This window comes from Macrobrachium nipponense, chromosome 11 (assembly GCF_015104395.2).
Source record: "Macrobrachium nipponense isolate FS-2020 chromosome 11, ASM1510439v2, whole genome shotgun sequence".
NCBI classification, from domain to species: domain Eukaryota; kingdom Metazoa; phylum Arthropoda; class Malacostraca; order Decapoda; family Palaemonidae; genus Macrobrachium; species Macrobrachium nipponense.
Window position 1 is genome coordinate 179499 of NC_061087.1, and position 19796 is coordinate 199294.

General features: G+C 42.3%; 1 protein-coding gene across 2 annotated transcripts in view; it reads left to right on the forward strand.

The window, feature by feature from the left end:
• The window catches only part of LOC135214405 (ELMO domain-containing protein 3-like), a 97967-nt gene that overhangs the window by 16945 nt on the left and 61226 nt on the right, over nucleotides 1–19796 (forward strand). For both annotated transcript variants that reach the window (XM_064248803.1, XM_064248713.1), the window contains exons 4-5: nucleotides 7060–7312; nucleotides 12758–12881. In XM_064248803.1, the coding sequence (XP_064104873.1) occupies nucleotides 7060–7312; nucleotides 12758–12881 (377 nt within the window). The remainder of the gene's footprint in view (nucleotides 1–7059; nucleotides 7313–12757; nucleotides 12882–19796) is intronic.

Consider the following 19796-nt stretch of genomic DNA (forward strand, 5'->3'; position numbering starts at 1 on the left):
CCTAGTTTGGGATCTTCCCCAATGGTAAGAATTGCTACTTCTCCTTCCTTTTCAGCCTCTTCACCTATTGCAGATCCTGTAGATTCAGCGAAAGAACTTGCGGATCTAAAAGCAGCCTTCAAGATAATGGAAAACAAAATGGCTGCCCTGCAAGGTAAGGCTAGTGATGTTACAGTGGACAGTGATGTGAGTGTCCCCAGTGTAGTGGAGGGGGCATCTGGTCGGCTCCACAACGCTCCCAGGTCTAGACCTCTTCCAAGCTCACATGCCCAGAGGAGAAGGAATGTCATAAAAACTGAAAGGAGGTTGAGAATCCCCACCGATCAGGTGTCCCTTCGGCAGTTTCTGTGACACCCCAGACTGCCAGGGATCGCTATTGTAAAAGCGTCCTGCATGATTGTTTTTCATCGTCAGGGTCTTCGTCTCCTAGACGTGATTGGAGGGATTCGGATCGCACGCGACCACTGAAGAGGAGTTGGAAGGCTCCGACTATTGACTCGAGCCCGGAACACTTCCCTGAGGAGTCTCCTTCGGAGGTTAAGAGGGCAAAAAGAGCCATTTTGTCCCCCATAGTTAGAAGGAGTCAGGAGGTGGAGCCCATGGACTCCTCCCCTCCTCCTTCTCCTCCTCCCGAAGAGGATAAAGAAGAGGTTACTAAAAGGTTTCTAGTTTCCATGCAGGAACAGATATCGTCTTTGGTAGGAGTGCTTTCAAAGGAGCCTCCTCGAAGGAAAGACACTTCCCTTCCTATCAAAAGGTCCTCCAGACGTGTGGAGGTACCTGCCGCCAGGATCGATGCTCCTACTCGAGGTGAGGCTCCTAGCAAGAACGAGGAGTCAACCATACGTAAGGAGTTGTCTAAACGCAAGACTCTTATCAGTTGCGAGAGCACGATCAGGCGTTCTGGCACAGCCAGGACGTAAGAGTCACCCCAGAGGCAGGAGCCAAGAGCCAGGATCGAAGAGTCTCCCAGCAGGCAGGAGCCCAAGAGCCAGGAGTGAGGAGTCACCCAGGCAGGAGGCAGGAGCCAGGAGGCAAGAGCCCAGGAGTCAAGAGGCCGGAGTCAGGATCAGGAGTCCAGGAGGCCAGGAGCAGGAGTCAGGAGGCAGGTCAGGAGTCAGGAGTCAGGAGGTCAGGAGCCAGGAGGACAGGAGTCAGGAGTCTTAAGAGCCAGGAGGCAGGAGTCGGAGTTCTTTCATAGGCAAGATCCGAATAGACTCGTATCTGGAATCGATGACTCTTCTCCAAACAGAAGCTCCTCTCCTTCAGATCGTAGGAGGTCTTGGTTTGGGGAAAGACTCTTCCTCCAAGCGAGAGCTTTCTCCTTCTTCGGATCGGGGTTTGGATGAGTTGTCTGATGACGAGCTTCCTACAAATGAGGGACTCTCGAACTACAAGACTTTAGCCTCCTTGTTACTGCAAGAGTTTGGAGACTCTCTTAGTCCAGCCGCTCCTCCTTCTCCTCGTTCTCTCTTTTCGAGTACGACTACTGTGAAATCCTCGGCCTTCCTGAAAATGAAACCTGCGATTTCAATGAAAAAGGCCCTCCAATCTTTGGATTCTTGGATGGGCACTAAGAAAGAGTTGGGAAAAACAGTATTCTGCATGCCTCCTTCCAAACTCCATGGAAAGAGAGGTATTTGGTACGGGACAGGAGAGACTATGGGTCTTTCTCTTCCTGCATCGGCAGACGCGGACTTTGCGAATCTAGTGGATGCCTCCAGACGACACTCTTTAGTCTCGGTCAGATCTACGTGGAGCATTTCAGAATTGAACCACTTTCTTAAGGGACTTTTCATCACTTTAGAAGTGTTCAATTTTCTGGATTGGTCTCTCGGAGTTCTGGCTAATAAGTCTAAGGACCCGGAATTTCTTAAAAACCCAGAAATTCTCCATAGCGTCCTGTCTTGCATGGACAAGGCGGTACAAGACGGTTCGGGAGAAGTTGCTTCCCTATTTGGTGTGGCTGTCTTCTAAAGAAGAGATCAGTTTATGGATCCCTTTTATCCAAAGCTGTTTCTCCGAGCCAGAGGACAGCGTTATTGTTCGCCCCTCTGTCAGATCATCTGTTTCCTTCGCAGTTAGTGAAAGATATATCTCGCTCGCTAACTGAGAAGGCGACACAAGACCTCCTTGTCCAAACATCTAAGAAGAGTCGTCCTGTAGTGTCGACGAATAAAAAGGACTCTCGTCCTCCTCAGCAGCCCTTTCGTGGAGGTGCAACGGCTCGTCCCCCTTCCAGGAAGAAGAGCTCTGATAAGAGAGGAAGGTCTTCCTTCAGGCCATTCAAGAAAGGAAAGTGACTTGATGATCCTCCAAGCACCAGTAGGCGCCGGACTCCTGAACTTGCAGGAGCCTGGCAAAAAGGGGAGCCGACCCTTGGTCAGTTTCAGTCCTAAAGAAAGGATACGTAATCCCCTTCGAGGACAGTCCTCCCCTAACCTCTACTCCTCGGGAACTGTCAGCGAGGTACAGAGACCCTGTAATGAGAAATACTCTCCTTCAAATGGTAGAGCAAATGTGGGAAAAGGAGGCCATCGAACTTGTACAGGATCCACACTCCCCGGGATTTTACAATCGCCTATTTCTAGTACCAAAGGCATCGGGGGGTGGAGACCAGTACTGGACGTAAGCGCTCTGAACCGCTTTGTTCAGAAAAAGAAGTTCCGTATGGAAACGTCCGCCTCAGTAATGTCAGCGCTTCGTCCAGGAGATTGGATGGTCTCTCTGGACTTGCAAGATGCATATTTCCACGTTCCCATTCACCACTTGTCAAAGAAATATCTTGGATTTATGATAGGAGGCAAGATTTTTCAGTTCAGGGCTCTGTGTTTCGGCCTGTCTACAGCTCCACAGGTCTTCACCAACCTGATGGCGAATGTAGCGAGATGGCTTCACCTAGGGAGGGGAATAAACATCTCCCTCTACTTAGACGACTGGCTGATCAGGGCCAAGTCGGAGATTCAGTGCTTGGAGGACCTATTGATAACAAGAAAGATGATAGAATCGCTGGGATTACTCATGAACCTCGAGAAGTCGCAACTGATCCCCAGCCAGAACTTGGTCTATCTGGGGATTCAGATGGATTCTCGGGGTTTTCGGGTATTTCCTTCGCGAGAGAGAATCACTCGAGGTTTGTCAAGAATCTCGAGCTTCTTAGAGAGAGAGAGCAGTTCAGCGAGGGATTATCTGAGCCTTTTAGGGACTCTGTCCTCGCTAGAAAAGTTCTTCTCTCTGGGGAGGCTTCACCTTCGCCCTCTTCAGTTTTTCCTGAAAGAGGTGTGGAGTTGGAAGACGGGACAACTCTCAGACACTTTCCCGATTCCACAAGAAATAAAAAATCACTTAAAGTGGTGGATCCTTCCTCTTCAGAAGAACGAAGGCGCGTCACTTGCCCTGCAGAACCCAAGCCGAGTGTTATTTTCCGACGCTTCGGAGTCGGGATGGGGAGCGACGCTAGGAGCAAGGGAGGTGTCAGGCACCTGGACAAAGGAACAGGTGTCCTGGCACATCAATTGCAAAGAGCTAGTAGCCATACACCTAGCCTTAAGATTCTCCGAGGAGATAGTCAGAGGCGGGGTGATTCAGATAAACTCGGACAACACCACTGCTCTGGCTTACGTACGCAAGCAAGGAGGGACGCATTCATTCTCCCTCTATCAGTTAACAAAAGACCTGTTAACCTGGACAGAGGAAAGAGGCATAACTCTCCTCACAAGATTTGTGCAAGGGATAAAAAATGTGAGAGCGGACAGACTAAGCAGGAGGAATCAGGTCCTTCCCACAGAGTGGACTCTACACACAGAAGTGTGCCGAAGTCTGTGGTCCCTGTGGGGGAGGCCTCACATAGACCTGTTGCTACGTTCCTCTCCAAAAAGAGTAGAGATCTTTTGCTCTCTAGTGGAAGATCCAAGAGCCTTTGCAATAGACGCGTTTCTCCTGGATTGGTCGGGCCTAGACGCCTACGCCTTTCCCCCGTTCAAGATCCTGGGGGAAGTACTCAGGAAATTCATAGCTTCAAAGGGCACGAAGTTGACCCTAATAGCCCCATTTTGGCCAGCCCAAGAATGGTTCACGGAGTACTGGAGTGGATAGTGGACTTCCCCAGATCTCTACCAAGCAGAGCAGATCTACCTCAGACAACCCCACTTCGAGAGGTTTCATCACAACCTCCCGGTCTCGCTCTGACTGCCTTTCGACTATCGAAAGACTTGTCAGAGCGAGGGGTTTTTCTCGCAAGGCTGCAGGCGCTATCGCTCGAGCCCGCAGATCTTCAAACGAGAAGAAGTTATACCAAATCGAAGTGGGAAGTCTTTAGGAGGTGGTGTGAGTAAGAAGCTGTCCTCCTCCAGTACCTCTATAGTTAACATTGTCGATTCCTCCTTTTTCTGAGAGAGGAATGGCACCTTTCCGTGTCGACAATCAAAGGATACAGAAGCATGCTGTCTTCAGTATTCAGGAATCGAGGGCTAGAGATTGCAGAGAACAAGGATCTACATGATTTGATTCGGTCCTTTGAAACTTCAAAATCAGCATCTCCTAGAACACCTAGTTGGAATCTGGACGTGGTCCTGAAATTCCTTACCTCAGATAAATTCGAGCCTCTACATCTGGCTTCCTTCCGCGATGTCACTAGGAAATGCTTATTCCTGTTGTCTCTCGCGACGGCCAAGAGGACGAGCGAATTGCACGCTCTGGACTCCACAGTGGGATTCAAAGGAGATGCGGCTATCTGTTCGTTCCAGACATTGTTTCTGGCGAAAAACGAGAACCCATCTAAACCTTGGCCCAGAAGCTTTGAGGTAAAAGGCCTATCTAACCTCGTAGGCAGAGAGACAGAGAGGTCTCTCTGTCCAGTTAGAGCTCTTAAATTTTATTTAGAGAGAAAGAATCAGATGGGAGGATGTCAACAAGGTCTTTGGTGTGCTGTGAAGAACCCCAAAAGACTCATGTCTAAAAACGCCTTGGCCTTCTTTGTGAGAAGCGTGATTACTGATGCACACAAGAACTGCTCGAATGAATCCTTCAGTCTTCTAAAAGTGTAAGACTCATGAGGTGAGGGCAGTAGCAACGTCCCTCCGGTGTTTCAAAAGAATATGTCTCTCAGGAATATCATTGAGACTACATATTGGAGGTGCAATTCAGTGTTTGCGTCTCATTACCTGAAGGATGTGAAAGTGACTTATGAGAAGTGCTTCTCTCTAGGTCCATTTGTATCAGCAGATACAGTTCTGGGTCTTGGAGCAAAGACTGATCCTTAAAAATATTTTTATCTTTAATGTACATAAACCCTCTTGTCAGATATGTGCTTGGTTTTCTATTAGCAAGCGTACTGATGTCGCACGGGCGGCTGGTGTCATTGCTAGTAGGGGATCAAGGGTATGTATGGCTAGTAGGGGGGTACAAAATTTTTTTTTTATATTTTGTTATAAATGAACATGTATTTATGTTTCGAGTTTTTGGTTGTTTGTAAGGAGTTCGGGGATAACTCCTTGCAATCTTAGAACTAACATGGATGTTAGGATCAGGTGATCGGGATCGGTGTTGTGCTCCTTGAACAAGGTGTATTGTCATGTTAGTGGAATAGCACCCAATGACAAAGGCCTTTAGGCTCTGCCGAGTAAGTGGATAAGACCCCATTGGCAGACCCACAAGAACTCTTAGCCATAGATCAATATCTCGCTGAGGCTCTTGAGGTGAAGCAGACTCCTAGGCAGTAGCCGCGAAGTCTTCAGCCTAATAAGGTAGGAACCAAGGTTTATTAATACCTACAACATATGTTGTTTACCTGTCTATTTCAGTAGTTAGCTGTCTCTTACCCACCACCAATGGGTGCTAATCAGCTAAGTATATATCTGGCAGGGAAGTTGAATGTATAAAAATGATATTGTCATGATACAATAAAGTTTTATACATACTTACCTGACAGATATATACGATTAATGGCCCACCCAGCCTCCCCGCAGGAGACAGGTGGAAGAGAAGAATTCTGATTAGAAAACGGGAATGGTTCCTAGTCCTGCCACCCAGGGCAGGGCGGTAGATCACCTGACCTACCGGTAGCGTGTGCCGCAAAATTTGAATTTCTGTCGGGAAGACGGAGTCTATAGCTAAGTATATATCTGTCAGGTAAGTATGTATAAAACTTTATTGTATCATGACAATATCATTTTTTTTCTGGTCGGTACCGGAATGACATCCAGGATTCTCCTACTATAGTAGTTCAGGGTAAATAAAGCTAGGAAAAGTACAAATTACTACTAAGAATTTGTGATGTTTTGCTGCAGATTTATTGGCTATACAGTCAACCCCCGCCTATTCGCAATTTTGGATTCATGGAGTCACTGATTCACAGATTTCTGTATGGAACATATTCACAGATTGCTGTATTTTCATATCATTTTCATGACTAAATGCGCATTTTGTGATAAAACTTAAAATACTCAGGCATAAGCATTTTTAGTTTTTTCTCTGTATGAACTATCAAAAATGGGCAGTTCTGAGCATTCATTCTTCAAGGGGTTTTAAGTATTTGTGGATTTTAGCTATTCACAGGGGTGGTTCTGGGACGCATCCCCCACAAATACCGTGGGTCAACTGTACTTAGCTTCAGCCTTTAACATGTATAACATGATTAACTTTATTCTCATAAAGTTAAAATGAGACCTTAACAAAATTGTATGTGCAGGTTGTTCGGTGTAATTTATCTTGAAAATTTGTATTAACTGTATGTATTGACATTGCTTTGTGGAAACTAGGGCTGTCTCATTTGTGTGTGCTTAATTTACTGTAGAGGCAGTCCCGGTTTACTTGCGGCAAGGGTTAACACAATTCGGTTTTAAGGCACTTGTCTAGCATCACTGTTAACTGGATTTTCAGCATTGATCCTCACTTAACGGCAGCACTGATCTCCGGTTGGCAGTGCTCTGCCAGGAATGGAACCCCCACCATTAACTGGGGACTGCCTGTACTAGTACTTATATTTTTCTTTGAAAGATAATTTTGTCACAGGTATTGTTCACGCATTAATTTTTCTTCATCAACTAACTTTATTTACAGCCATGTTGAGGATTATACTGCTGCTCAGGAAGAGTGGGATAATGTCCAAACCGTAGAACCCATTCTAAAATCCCCCCAGAAGGAAGACTTGCCAATCAGCCCCAAAAAGTATATTGATGGTACCTCATCTTCACCAGCAAAGTCACCACCAACTTCACCTCCTCCCCTACCTCCAAATATCAGAGTAACACCTCACACAGATTTTGATGAAGTTTGGGATTTCTTCACACGGCAGGACATGAGTCATGTCATGGTTAGTATTCATGTGTTGCTCAGTGTGAAGGGTATTGTCATCATTACTTTTTGTTTCGTTTATTTGTACAGTTTAGTACTAAAGTAGATACAAACTTGTTTCATTATCATGTCCTCAATAAATGTTTTGAGAAGGCATTTTGACATTTACTGTATTTGTTAAGGGTATCATTGCTTTCAAGTGCCTGACAGTAAGCATTTAGTGGTAATTGAAGATGTACCAACCAGATAAATAGTTTTAAGCCATTTTTGCTCAAGTGACTCTTGGTTTTGTTTGGTTCATAGCTCAAATATTTAATGAAAGGAATAACCATAGGAGAGAAGGAAGTATATGTAGTAAATAGCTAGCAAAGTACTACTGCTCCCTGCTAGTATGCTGAACGTTTACTACTGGGTATTAAGCCTCTTTATTCTATTCTTACTTTGAGTCTGTAGTAACAATCAAAATATTGATGAAATACCTATTGGTGCTATGCTGTCCACTCAGTATTAATTGTGCGTACACAGTAATACCCCAAACTTAAGCGAGGTTAGGTTCCAGACCCCCTCACGCAAGAGGAATTTTTGTATAAGTTTGGCAAGGTCTAATAAATCTCTTCTAGAGTTTGAACACTAAATATGACCCTAATCATGCTCCCTGAATATTAAGGTAACTTTTAAATGAAATTTAAAAAGAGTGAGAGAGAGAGAGAGAGAATTGCATGAAAATCATTGATCACTAATCGGCAACACTCCCCCTCCTGTCACATTACATGACATATTTGACAGCTCTGGACTTTGAGCTTCACGTTTATTAAAAAGAATGATTGGAGGGAAAGTATTTTTCATAGCATTCTGTAATTACAGCTACAGTGGAACCTCTGTTTTTGTACATAATCCATTCCAAAACATCCCACGAAGTCCGAAATGTACGAAATCAGAAACAATAATTCCCACAAGAAATAATGTAGTAAATGCAATTAATGCATTCCTGACACACAAATATTAACAAGAATACATTCTGTAGGGAATAAACACAATTTTACACACACAAAACATTGAGAAATAAATATAAATGAACAATGAAAAAATAAATGAACATTTAACATCACTCTTACCTTTATGGTAGACACTTGTTAGTGTATGGAAGTCAGAGAGGAGGGGGGAGGAGGAGGTTATTGTTTGGAAGGGGATCTCCCTCCAAAATGACTTCAGGTATCAAAGACCTATCATGGGTTACTTCTATTCCTTTTTTACTGGCACTGAGGTTACTTCCCCTCTGTTTTTTACTGGTACTAGGACCAGCTTGAGAGTCAGTGGACCCCTGTCGCACAACAGAACTATCTGGAGACATTTGTTTCTGGCGTTTCTTTAGAATTTGCCTAAAGTTAAAGCAGGCACTGTCAATGAACATGTTGGAGACACCGATTACAACTTCTTTGTTGGGATGATAATTAATCCTCCACAAAATTTCTTACATCACTCCACTTTGCAAACATGTCTTTAGTCACTGAAGTAGGCACATTATGTATGCTGATTTGCTTTCTGAATTTTCCAAACTACTCTCTGCTGCCCTTAAATTCACTAACAGCAGCACCTGCTGTAGACATTTTCTCACTGAGATCAGCATGCAATATCCTCCAGCACTTTGCTACGAGTTTCTTAAATTCTATAGTGTTTCTTGCCTTTTGTGCAGAAGGGCTAGCACTTGGAACTTTCTTTGGCCCCATGATGGCTTATTTAGCAGTTGCATTATAATAAAAAAGCACAAAAACAAAAAACACAAAAGCAGAATGGGTCATGACAGGACACAGGATGCTTTGTTTGGGCACTCTGTATGGGGTCTAGTCACGTGGTGGCCCCTAGAAGTAGCATTTCTGAGTGAACACAATCCAAGGATATGTACGAAACCTGAGACAAATTTTCGTTGGAAAAAGTCTGCGAAACCCGAATTGTATGAAAACCAGTCCATACAAAAACCAAGGTTCTACTGTATATTATTATTATTATTAGAGGCAGTCCTTGGTTATTGGCAGTCTTGGTTAATAGCAATCTGGTTTTTTGGCGCTTGTCTAGTGCCATAAAATTGGTGTTTATGGTGCCATAACGGGCCGAGTTTTGGTTATCAGTGTCATAAAGGGCTGATAATAGAGTTATGGTGCTACAACATTCCTAACAGAGGTGCCACAAGCGCCATAAATTGCCGAGTTTCAGTTAATGGTGGTTTTTGGTTATCAGCACCCCACTGAGAATGGAATCCCCACCAATAACCGGGTACAGCATGTCTTAATATGAATTAATATTTGAAAATGCTAATAAACATAAACATGTACCATAAAAATTCTCTCATCTCAGTACATAAGAGAGAGAGAGAGATAAAGAGGAGTTGTCCTTACTTAAAAGTGAATTGGAAAGGTTATTTCATTTCTTTAAAATACTGTCACATACAAATTTTGTAATAATTCATAGTTTTATTATTATTATTTTTGTTATTTGAAAATATTAATATAGTACAGTACTACCTCAGTCTTCAAACTTTATCCATTCCAGAATGCTGGTCAAAATGCGATTTGTTCAAAATATGAATCAAATATCCCCATGAGAAATGAAGGGAATCAGGACAATTCATTCCAGCCAGCCTAAACAGCTCCCCTCTTCAAATTTATTTTATTATTGTGTTCAAAAGTTAAATTTTGTTTCCGTGTACGATTTACGAACTGTTTGGTGAAAATGGCATATGGCCATCTGGGATAGATGGAGGAGAAATGGGAACCCTTTGAGGAAATCGAAATGGTCTCAGTAGACAAAGGATGATAACAAAAATTTAATTCACATTTTACCAGGATAATCAAAGGAATCAATAGTGCATATGTCCGATTGTGTCTGTGTGTGTGAGAGAGAGAGAGAGAGAGAGAGAGAGAGAGAGAGAGAGAGAGAGAGAGAGAGAGAGAGAGAGAGAGAGAGAGAGAGAGAGAGAGAGAAATAAATCAGCGTGTGTGATTGTTGACGTGTTTACACGTGGATCTTAAGGGCAAGAAACAGATTTTACGATAGATATCAATTGCTGTTGGTAAACGGCAGATTTTAAAATAAACACAAGGATTTTGCAAATAAATAAGTAATAAGTAAAGAATGAAGAGTAAGAGAGAGAGAGAGAGATTAAATAACTTTTCACTAGGAAGTCATTTAAACAAACAATTGAAGGCACGAAGCTGAATGCGGCACCAGTCTGTTTATTATGGAGCCGAGTTTCTTTTACAACACTAAAAAATTGTAAAAAGCAATTGTCACTCGGTAGGTATTGTAACGTAACAAAAAGAAGCGATTTGGCCAAATCAAGTGTAAGAAACAGGCGAATAAGCTATTAAGTCAGTTGGCAGCAGACAACCCGTCTCTCATCTAGTAAACTACCACCATCCCTTCCCTCTCCTCTCTAACGTCTCACTCAGTCCACCGAACACTGGCTCAAGAACAGAAGACATTTTTATATTTTATTACTGTATTACATTTCATTGTTTTAATGTTTTATCATTGTTAAATTTATTGTGAAATAACTTTACATTTTTACTTTAATTGGTACTGCTTTTATGTACTCTCTTCTCTCCTCAACAATACACAATGCCTGATAAATTAAAATAATTTATTCATTATTCCTCAAAAATATAAACTCTCCCTCCCTCCATCTCAAATTAGCTGTGCATCACCGCAATGATGTATGATTTTGTTTATTGTTTATTATGAAACGCTTTATTTTTCATTTACTGTTTTATTGAATATGGTTATTAAACTATAATGTCGCACTCGGTGGACCAAACGCTGGCTCAATTAAGCTTTTTTTTCTTATATTTATTGTTTGTGTATTGCATTTGATTTTTTTCATATTTTATCAATAAGTTAAATTTATTGTAAAATAACCTTTTATATGTTAATTGTTGTTGCTTTTATAATATTATAACTATGTCTTTACCTTCTCTCCTCAATACTATCAATGCTCCCTCGTTCAGTCTCAAGTCAGCTGCGCGAGATATATAATTTTGTACATCTTTTGTGCTAAATTTTATAATGAAATGCTTTACTATTTATTTATTTTGATGAATGTGGTTATCGTTAAACTATATACGTATTGTAAAGGTAAAACAATTTTAATCCAGTTTTTTTTATAGGAAGCAGTAGGCCGTCGAGTCCAACTATAAACAAGATATAATTGGCCAGTTCAAAACTCGAGTACATACATGTACCATAAAAATAAACTCATCTCAGAGAGAGAGAGAGAGAGAGAGAGAGAGAGAATTATTATGTTTATTTTTATTATTTAATGTTATTTAGTTTACACATAAAAGCTTAAAAACTTATAAATTACACTTTTGCAGGGTTTCTCGACAATTCAAAAATGTTGCGTTTACGTGTCTGTGAAATACCCGCATATAATAATTAGCTATGTTCCAATGAAAAGGTTGTGCTATTGTGAATTCGCGCAACCCGAATCATGTAAGATTGAGGTATTACTGTACAGCTGTCATTCCATCAAAATTTTCAGGCAAAGAAGAGAACAGACACTGCAGTTGCAGCATTTTTAATTTAGCTCACCATACTAGAGGAGCTTCTCTTGTGAAAAAGGCTGCACCTCAAACAATAGGTGTCATATCAGTGAGCATTAGGTAGAGTCAATAAATTCATTCTTGGAAAAGTATCAATACCGTGATACAGGCTTTCTTTGGCTTTCTTTGCCATATTTAGTAGATACTAATACAACTAAAAAGAGATCCAAACACTCACAATCTCCCTATATCAAAAGCTGACCAGGATCTTCCATCATAGTTTTAGCCATGTAAGTTAGGGCTCTTCTCAAGAGGTTGTGAAACATTTAGGAACTCCTAGGAGTGGTTCTGTGGGGGGTCCAGTCTCCCTGTTTTGATTGGTACAGAATACGCCATACTGCCAATAGATCTGTAGAATTTCAATTTTGATTAGCAGGGTGCCATAAGTTCATAGCACAAGTGAAAGTTTTCAGTGTGAAAGAGAAAGCCATTAAAGAAGTGCTCAAGAATGAGTCACTGGGATTTTTGTGTTCAATATTTCTGGTGCCAAAGGCAGCAGAAAGAAAGAAATCAGCAGTCAACCTGTTCCCCTTTCAAACTGCAAGAATTTTTCAAGATGGAGTTGTCAAAGGTCAGAAATTCAGTAGAACATATTACTCTAGTCACTTGCACAATGGTCTTCCAGATAATATTACCTGTGGGTTATGTGGAGAAATAGTAGGGTTAATTTAGAAAGCAATGAAGAACCACTGTACCATGTTGCCTTCTTAGGCAATGAAGCATTCTGCTAGTGCTTAAGTACCTAATTTTCAGGAAACACCTGAGTTTTGTAATATGAATATGGTGTTGAAATCAAACTATAGTTTGAAAAAGTTTTGATCTCTTTTGGTTTTTTTGTAAACTATTAAATGCATGGTATCTATTTTCAGGGGTCTATTAAACCAACTTTAGAAAGGAGAGGAGTTAATGGTTTATTGCGTTCTATTTTTGGACCTAAGAAATTAAAAGCAGAGTTAATTGATGAGAGGAACTTATTGTTTGCAATAGCCCAGTGTAAGTACTGTATCATTTCTTATTATTTTTGTCAAATACTAAGTATTGTTTGCAATACAGGTACTCCTCATTTAACGACAGGGTTCCATTCCAGCGACCATGTCATTAAACGAATTCATCATTAAGCGCGTTATTCTCATTATTTTGACTAATAGCATTAATTTTCAGTCATATATTATACACAGAACTAGTTTCTGATGTAGCCTACTACTTGGCTAAGTTCTGACAATGCTTTTTATCATTTTATTATTCATATATTTTAGCTTCATCATTTTGTAACTTCATAGTGTATAATTTTCTTTATTTTTAAAATAGTGTACATACTGTATTTAACACATTTAGCTACATTTCTGAATTGGCCTAATAGCAAGTCAATACAGAACTATACTTTTCTCAGAATCTGTACATTATTATCAGTGACTTCTATATTCTAAATTTGGTATTTCATTATTATCGCTATTTGTTTCTTTGTCGTTTATTTTTATTGTAGCAGATAGTGAGATGAAAAAAATAATTAAGGAATTTCAGCGATTACAGTGCATTTTTATGTCACCGTCAGAATGTAAACGAAGCACACAGCCATCTATTGAGGAAAGTGAACACTAAACTTCGCTAATGGGATAAACATTTTTTAGCATAGGTAAAGATTTACACTTACACTCCTTACCTCTATTATCATCTGATCACATGGGCGACATATCAAATATATAAATACAGTTGTATAAAAGAAATTTATCACACTGTATCACTTATAAGTCTTTCAAGCATACTAAGAGTAAGGAATTCATGCTACCAAATGTCTCATTGTTTTGATTAAAAGCTTTGACTTCTTAGAGGCTTCTTAACCCTCTTACGCCGAAGCAGTAAAAAAAAAGTTGTCTCCCGTGTGCCGGAGGTGTTTCAGAGTGAGCGCGGAAGCGGAAAAAATATTTTTTTCAAAAAATCACAGCGCACTTAGTTTTCAAGATTAAGAGTTCATTTTTGGCTCCTTTTTTTGTCATTGGCTGAAGTTTAGTATGCAACCATCAGAAATGAAAAAAATTATCATTATCATATATAAATAATGCGATATATGATAGCGCAAAAACGAAATTTCATATATAATTGTATTCAAATCGCGCTGTGCGCAAAACGGTTAAAGGTAACAAGTTACTTTTTTTTTGTAATGTACACTAAATTACGATCATTTTGGTATATAACACATTGTAAAACGATAAAAGCAACACAGAGAAAATAATATCACAAAATAATGCATGAATTCGTAACGCGCGGACGTAAACAAAAGGGATTTTGACGTAGGAAAAATCTATTTCTGGGTGATTGGCTCGTGTCGCCCTATGAAATATCCTTAAGTTCATTATTTCTAGGTAAAATTATCCTAAAATTACCAGAGAAAAAAATAAAATCAAGAAAATGTCAGTTAAACTGACTCGCTCACTCTATAAAAGAAGTGTCGGTATGGAAATAGGGGCGAGTGGGATCACTACCACGAGTCATTTACCATTTAGACCTTCCGTCATAAAATCCCCCACCTGAGAGAGCTGATACTAAAGGGTGATGCGTCCGCTACTACTACTACTACTGACGCCAAGCGGAGAGCAGCGCCTCTAGCGGTCATCCTTAATAGATGAACATCTTGTCCTGCAGGGTGGGTAAAAAAGGAACAGGGTGGGTTTCATAGGGTGACACGAGCCAACCTCCTAGAAATAGATTTTTCCTACGTCAAAATCCCTTTTCTGGGCTCAGCTCGTGTCGGCCTATGAAATAGTACCAGAGAAACAGACAAGATGGAATAAAAGGACAAATGAAACCAAATAGTAAAAAGATTGATATAATATAAGTGAATCAAGACTCATTACAGCATACTAACAAAAAGTACTTAAAACTAGCTTATACTAAATAATGGTAGGTTAATTATACCATATTAACATAAAGTACTTAAAATTAGCTTATACTAGAAATTGGTGGCACATAATAGTATAATGGTAATTAGAACAATATAATGATTCCCTAAATTAAGTATTATTTACAAAATATACAAACGCATTGTGTTCTACCCTAGCATAAAAATAAGGGTAGAAACACTGAAGCACATTATATGCACACAATGTGGATGCCCTTAGCAGAAAAATAAGGGGCAGTCCACCAATAAGATCCTAGCGGCTAAGGCTAGAGAATCACGAAGAGCATAGCAGTAGGGTGAGGCATGTTGGAGGAGGTAGGTAGAAAGGAGACCTGGATCTTTACTACAACTACTGTGCAGCATCAGGAGAAACAATGTTTCCCGCTGCTACTGCTGAAAATTTTAAAGATTCCAAGGACTTTAGGTAATGACGTTTAAAGACTCGGTGATTTCCATCCAGTATACTTTTTAAGATCCTCAAAATTCATATGTTGGAAATAATTAATTGAGGTAGCTACTCCTCTGATATCATGTGCTTTTGGAAATGATTCAGGGTTGGCTTGTTTAATGAAGTAAAGGATCTGTTGTCTGATTCCTTTCACTGATAAAGTGCCACCTTTTTCTCTCATAAAGAGAGGACCTGAGGATCTAGAGGATGTACGAGATAGAAAGGCTCTTAAAGTTGATATTGGGCACAGAGAAGGATCTTGCGGAAGTGGGATGACTTTCCCAGGGGCCCACCTTGCAAGGGGATCCTCGTTTTTAGCTAAAAAGCTGCGATCCGGAGAAAGTAGAACTTCTCCTGAGGGGAGAAATTCTACATGACCCGCATCTCTGGATAGAGCCGACGGTTCTGAAATTCTGGCTCCTGAAGCCAGGCTTAACAAAAATAACGTCTTTCCAAGTAGCATTATGAATGTGCAAGACGAGTTGTCAGTATCTGAGGCTAGTTTGAGGACATCATTTAAGAACCATGAAACTGAAGTAGGCCTTTGAGAAGGTCTAAGTCTAGCACAGGCTTTGGGAATAGACGTAAAGTAAGATTCCGTTAAGTCTATTTGGAAACCCAACTGAAAGATTTTCTTCAAAGCCGATTTATTAGTAGTAATGGTGCTGATCCTGCTAAGCCTTTTTCAAACAAGGATCTGAAAAAGGATATAGCTAAGTTAACTGTCATGGTTGTAGTGTTTGATTCTTTCAGGAAGGATGCTAACTTTTTAACAGCTGAGTCATATTGTCTAATAGTTGACTCTCTTTTATCTGATTCCAGAAAGAGGATGTTTTGTGGATCAATGTTAGCATCTTTTTTAGCCGCAAACTTCATGAAGTCCATAAAGTTAGGGTCTGAAGAATTCCTGAGGAAGCGAACACAGTCCTCATTTGTACTGATTGCGACAGCTTGGGATTGGGAATCCGTTGAGGTCGGAGACCCAATTCCAGAAGCAGAGGATACCAGTTGCTTTTTTGGCCAATCTGGAGCAAAATCAGAGCTACCAGTCCCTTGAAAGTCCTCAGCTTGCTCAGAACTTTCAAAAGAAGATTCACTGGAGGAAATACGTAGATTTTCTTCCATTGATTCCAGTCTAACGACAGGGCGTCTGTGGCATAAGCCAGAGGGTCCAGGTTGGGTGCCAATAGCAAGGGAGCTTGTGGTTCGCTTGTGAGGCGAAGAGATCTACTTGGAGACCTGGGACTCTCTGGCATATCCACTCGAATGACCTGTCGTCTAGGGACCATTCTGACTCCAGAGGGACTGACCGGGACAGTGCGTCCGCTATCACATTTCTTACCCCTGCCAAATGGGTGGCAGATAGATGCCATTTGTGCTTGTCTGCTAGAGCAAAGATGGCTATCATGACATGATTCACGTGTTTGGATTTGGACCCTCCTCTGTTGATGCAATGTACTACCACTGCACTGTCCAAAACTAGTCTTAGATGAGACTTCTTTGGGGGAAGGAGTCTCTTCAGGGTAAGAAATACTGCCATTGCTTCCAGAACGTTTATGTGGAGCTGGCGGAATTGAACGGACCAAGTCCCCTGAACTTGCTTGAATTGAGAATATCCCCCCCAACCGGACAGGGAGGCATCCGTGTGAATGGTTAACACCGGAAGGGGATATTGAAGGGGTACCAATTTGGCAAGATTCTTCACTTTTGTCCATGGACGGAGCTGATTGCGAAGGATCTGTGGAATCACTGACAACTTGTCCCGAGATTTGGCGTTTGCTCTTGACCGCCAAACTCGATTTATATCTTTCAGTCTTGCTTTCAGAAGGATGTCCGTCACTGAGGCAAACTGAAGGGAACCTAAGATTCTTTCCTGGTTTCTCCTTGAAGCTTGTTTGCTTTTGAGAAATTGCCTCACAGACTTGGCTATTTCTTTCCTTTTGACCACCGGAATTGACAGATTGTGGGAGGATAAATCCCATTGGATTCCTAGCCACTGAAAACGAGACTCCGGAGTGAGTCTGGATTTCGTTTTGTTTATCTGGAACCCCAGATGTTCCAGAAATTGTACTACCTTCTTCGTGGCTTTGAGGCAATCCTCGACAGTCGAGGTACGCTACTACCATTATCCCTGTGTTCTCAATTGTTGAACTACCACTTCTGCTATTTTCGTGAATACCCTGGGGGCTACATTCAGACCGAAGGGCATCACTTTGAAGGAGAACGTCTGATTTCCTAGTTTGAAGCCTAGGAATGGACGGAAGTGTCTGGCTATAGGGATATGATAGTATGTGTCTGTAAGATCGATAGAGGTGGTGACGGCCCCACGGGGAAGTAAGGTCCGTACCTGCGAGATGGTCAGCATTTTGAACTTGTCGCAACGAATGAAAGAGTTTAGCTTTGACAAGTCTAAGATTACCCTTCTTTTTGTTGAGCCTTTCTTTGGCACGCTGAACAAGCGACCTTGAAATTTTAGATGCTTGACTCTCGCAATAGCTCCTTTCTGAAGGAGTTCCTCTGCATAATCTGTCAACTCCTTTGATGGTATCTGATAGAATGATCTGTTTGGAGGAGGATCTTTGATCCAACTCCAACCCAATCCTTTGGACACAATGCTCTGTGCCCATTTGCTGAACCCCCACCTGTGACGGAAGAGGAACAGCCTCCCTCCTACCTGGGGAGCCTCACTGTTGTTGAGCGGGTTGACCTCCGCGCCCTCCTCTGAAGTGCTTGCCTCTTGCAGCTCTTCCTGTGCCTCGTTGGCGAAAGTGACCTCTCGCTCTGCTCCCCCTAGAGAACCTGTTGAAGGTTGGGAAGGCTTGGCTTTCATACATTGAGTTGAAAGCTGGCGAGACGGTGTATGAGGTCGAGGGCTGATTCTGAGGAGACAACAGGAGAATGGGCTGTGTCTGACTTAGAAGTTCGAAGGCTGCCCCTGTTGTGTCAACTGGGACGGCTTGGACGAAATGCTGTTGTTGCTGCTGTTTCTGGTAGGGTTGGAACCTCCTACCAGTTTTCTTCAATTTCTTACCAGCAGCAGGGGCGCTCTCTTGCTTCCTTTTGGAAGAGATACCCCATCTGGCTCTAAGGCTCTGGTTAAGCCTAGCAGCCTCGTGATGCACCTCATTCACAGAAGCTTCTGGGAAGAGGTCCGCACCCCACATGCTGGAAGCTAGAAGCCTATTAGGCTCGTGCCTAATAGTTGCCTCCTGCAAAACATGCTTTCGACAGTTATTCCTTCTAGCCCCGAAAAGAAGTCGAAGGCATCAGCTTGAACCGACTGGAGCTGGGATTTTAGCCAGTATTTTAAAAAGTGGTTCCGTAGCATAGGAAAGAGCAGCCATCTCCGTGATGATAAGGGAGTTAAGAGACCCTCCCAAATCTTGTGCGGGCGTCGAAATTCCTGCCTGAATCAAGGGCTATCCAAGGTCAGTCTCGGGAGCTTCTCGCCAAACTGGTCCATCGCACAGTCTGGTTTCAGCTTACCTACTGAGAAAGTGGCAGGTAGGTTCTCCCACAATTCTCCGAAGGACGGAAAGAGCGGAGATGTTGATTCCGCCTCTCTCAATTGTGGCATGGGCTCGTCTTTAAGGACTGCTTGGAGAGTCGCTTCTACTATCTTAGTAGCGAATGGAAGAGAAGCCTCCTCCTCCATAGCAAAGATAGTGAAGGGGCTCTTGAATGCCTGGAGTTTGGTATTGGTACAATCCCAATCCTCCAGGCAGTGAACCCATTCCCTCTGTGCGTGATCCCTACTATACAGCACAGTCTCTCTAGAGATTTTATCCTCCCTATTGAGAGCTGTCACCGTAAGCCTAGCATACCCTATGAAAGGCTGAGTCAGTCCGGGGGGGTAGAACTCGAAGTCCTCAATTCTTCTTGTTCCACACTCCGGAATGGAAATCATGCCATCCTTGAAGGGGGCATAAGCTGCCACCCTCCAAGGGTTATCCATAGAGAAGGCTGGTAGGGATTCATAAGGAGGTAGCTTGGAGGGAGACCAGTACCTGCCACAGGGGAGTTCGCTTGAGGGGCCTGAGTGAGGCCAGCGAAACGGTCATCATGCTCCCTAAACCCGGTTAGAGAGGTCCTGTATTGATTGACCAGATTGGTTGATGGTACTAGAAAGTTGAGCAAACATTTGCTCAAATCTTGTACCGAGAGAGCCAACCATCTCTCCCACTTGTTGCAACACTCCTGCTGAGAAAGTGGTGGGATCAAAAGAGCTAGGTCCCGCCACCCCAACAGGAGTTACCGGAGTAGATCCCTCCGGTAGATGCTGGAGAAGGCACTGGCTCAGCAGGAGCGCGGGCCTTCTCCTTAAAAGCCTTGCTTCTTGAGCTCTTCGAATGAGAAGAGCTAGGCTTCGCCTTCACCGCGTCGGCGTAGGATGTCGTAGACTTCCTAGCCGAAGAAGACAACGACTTCTTGGAAGTCGTCTTATGGAGGGTCTTCTGTTCTCTCTGTCCCTTCACCTTATCGGGGGTACCGAGAGAGGGATTATAATTTCGGGTGAACGAGAAGGGATCTCAGATCCCGTGAAGCCTTGAAAAGAGGAAGAAGA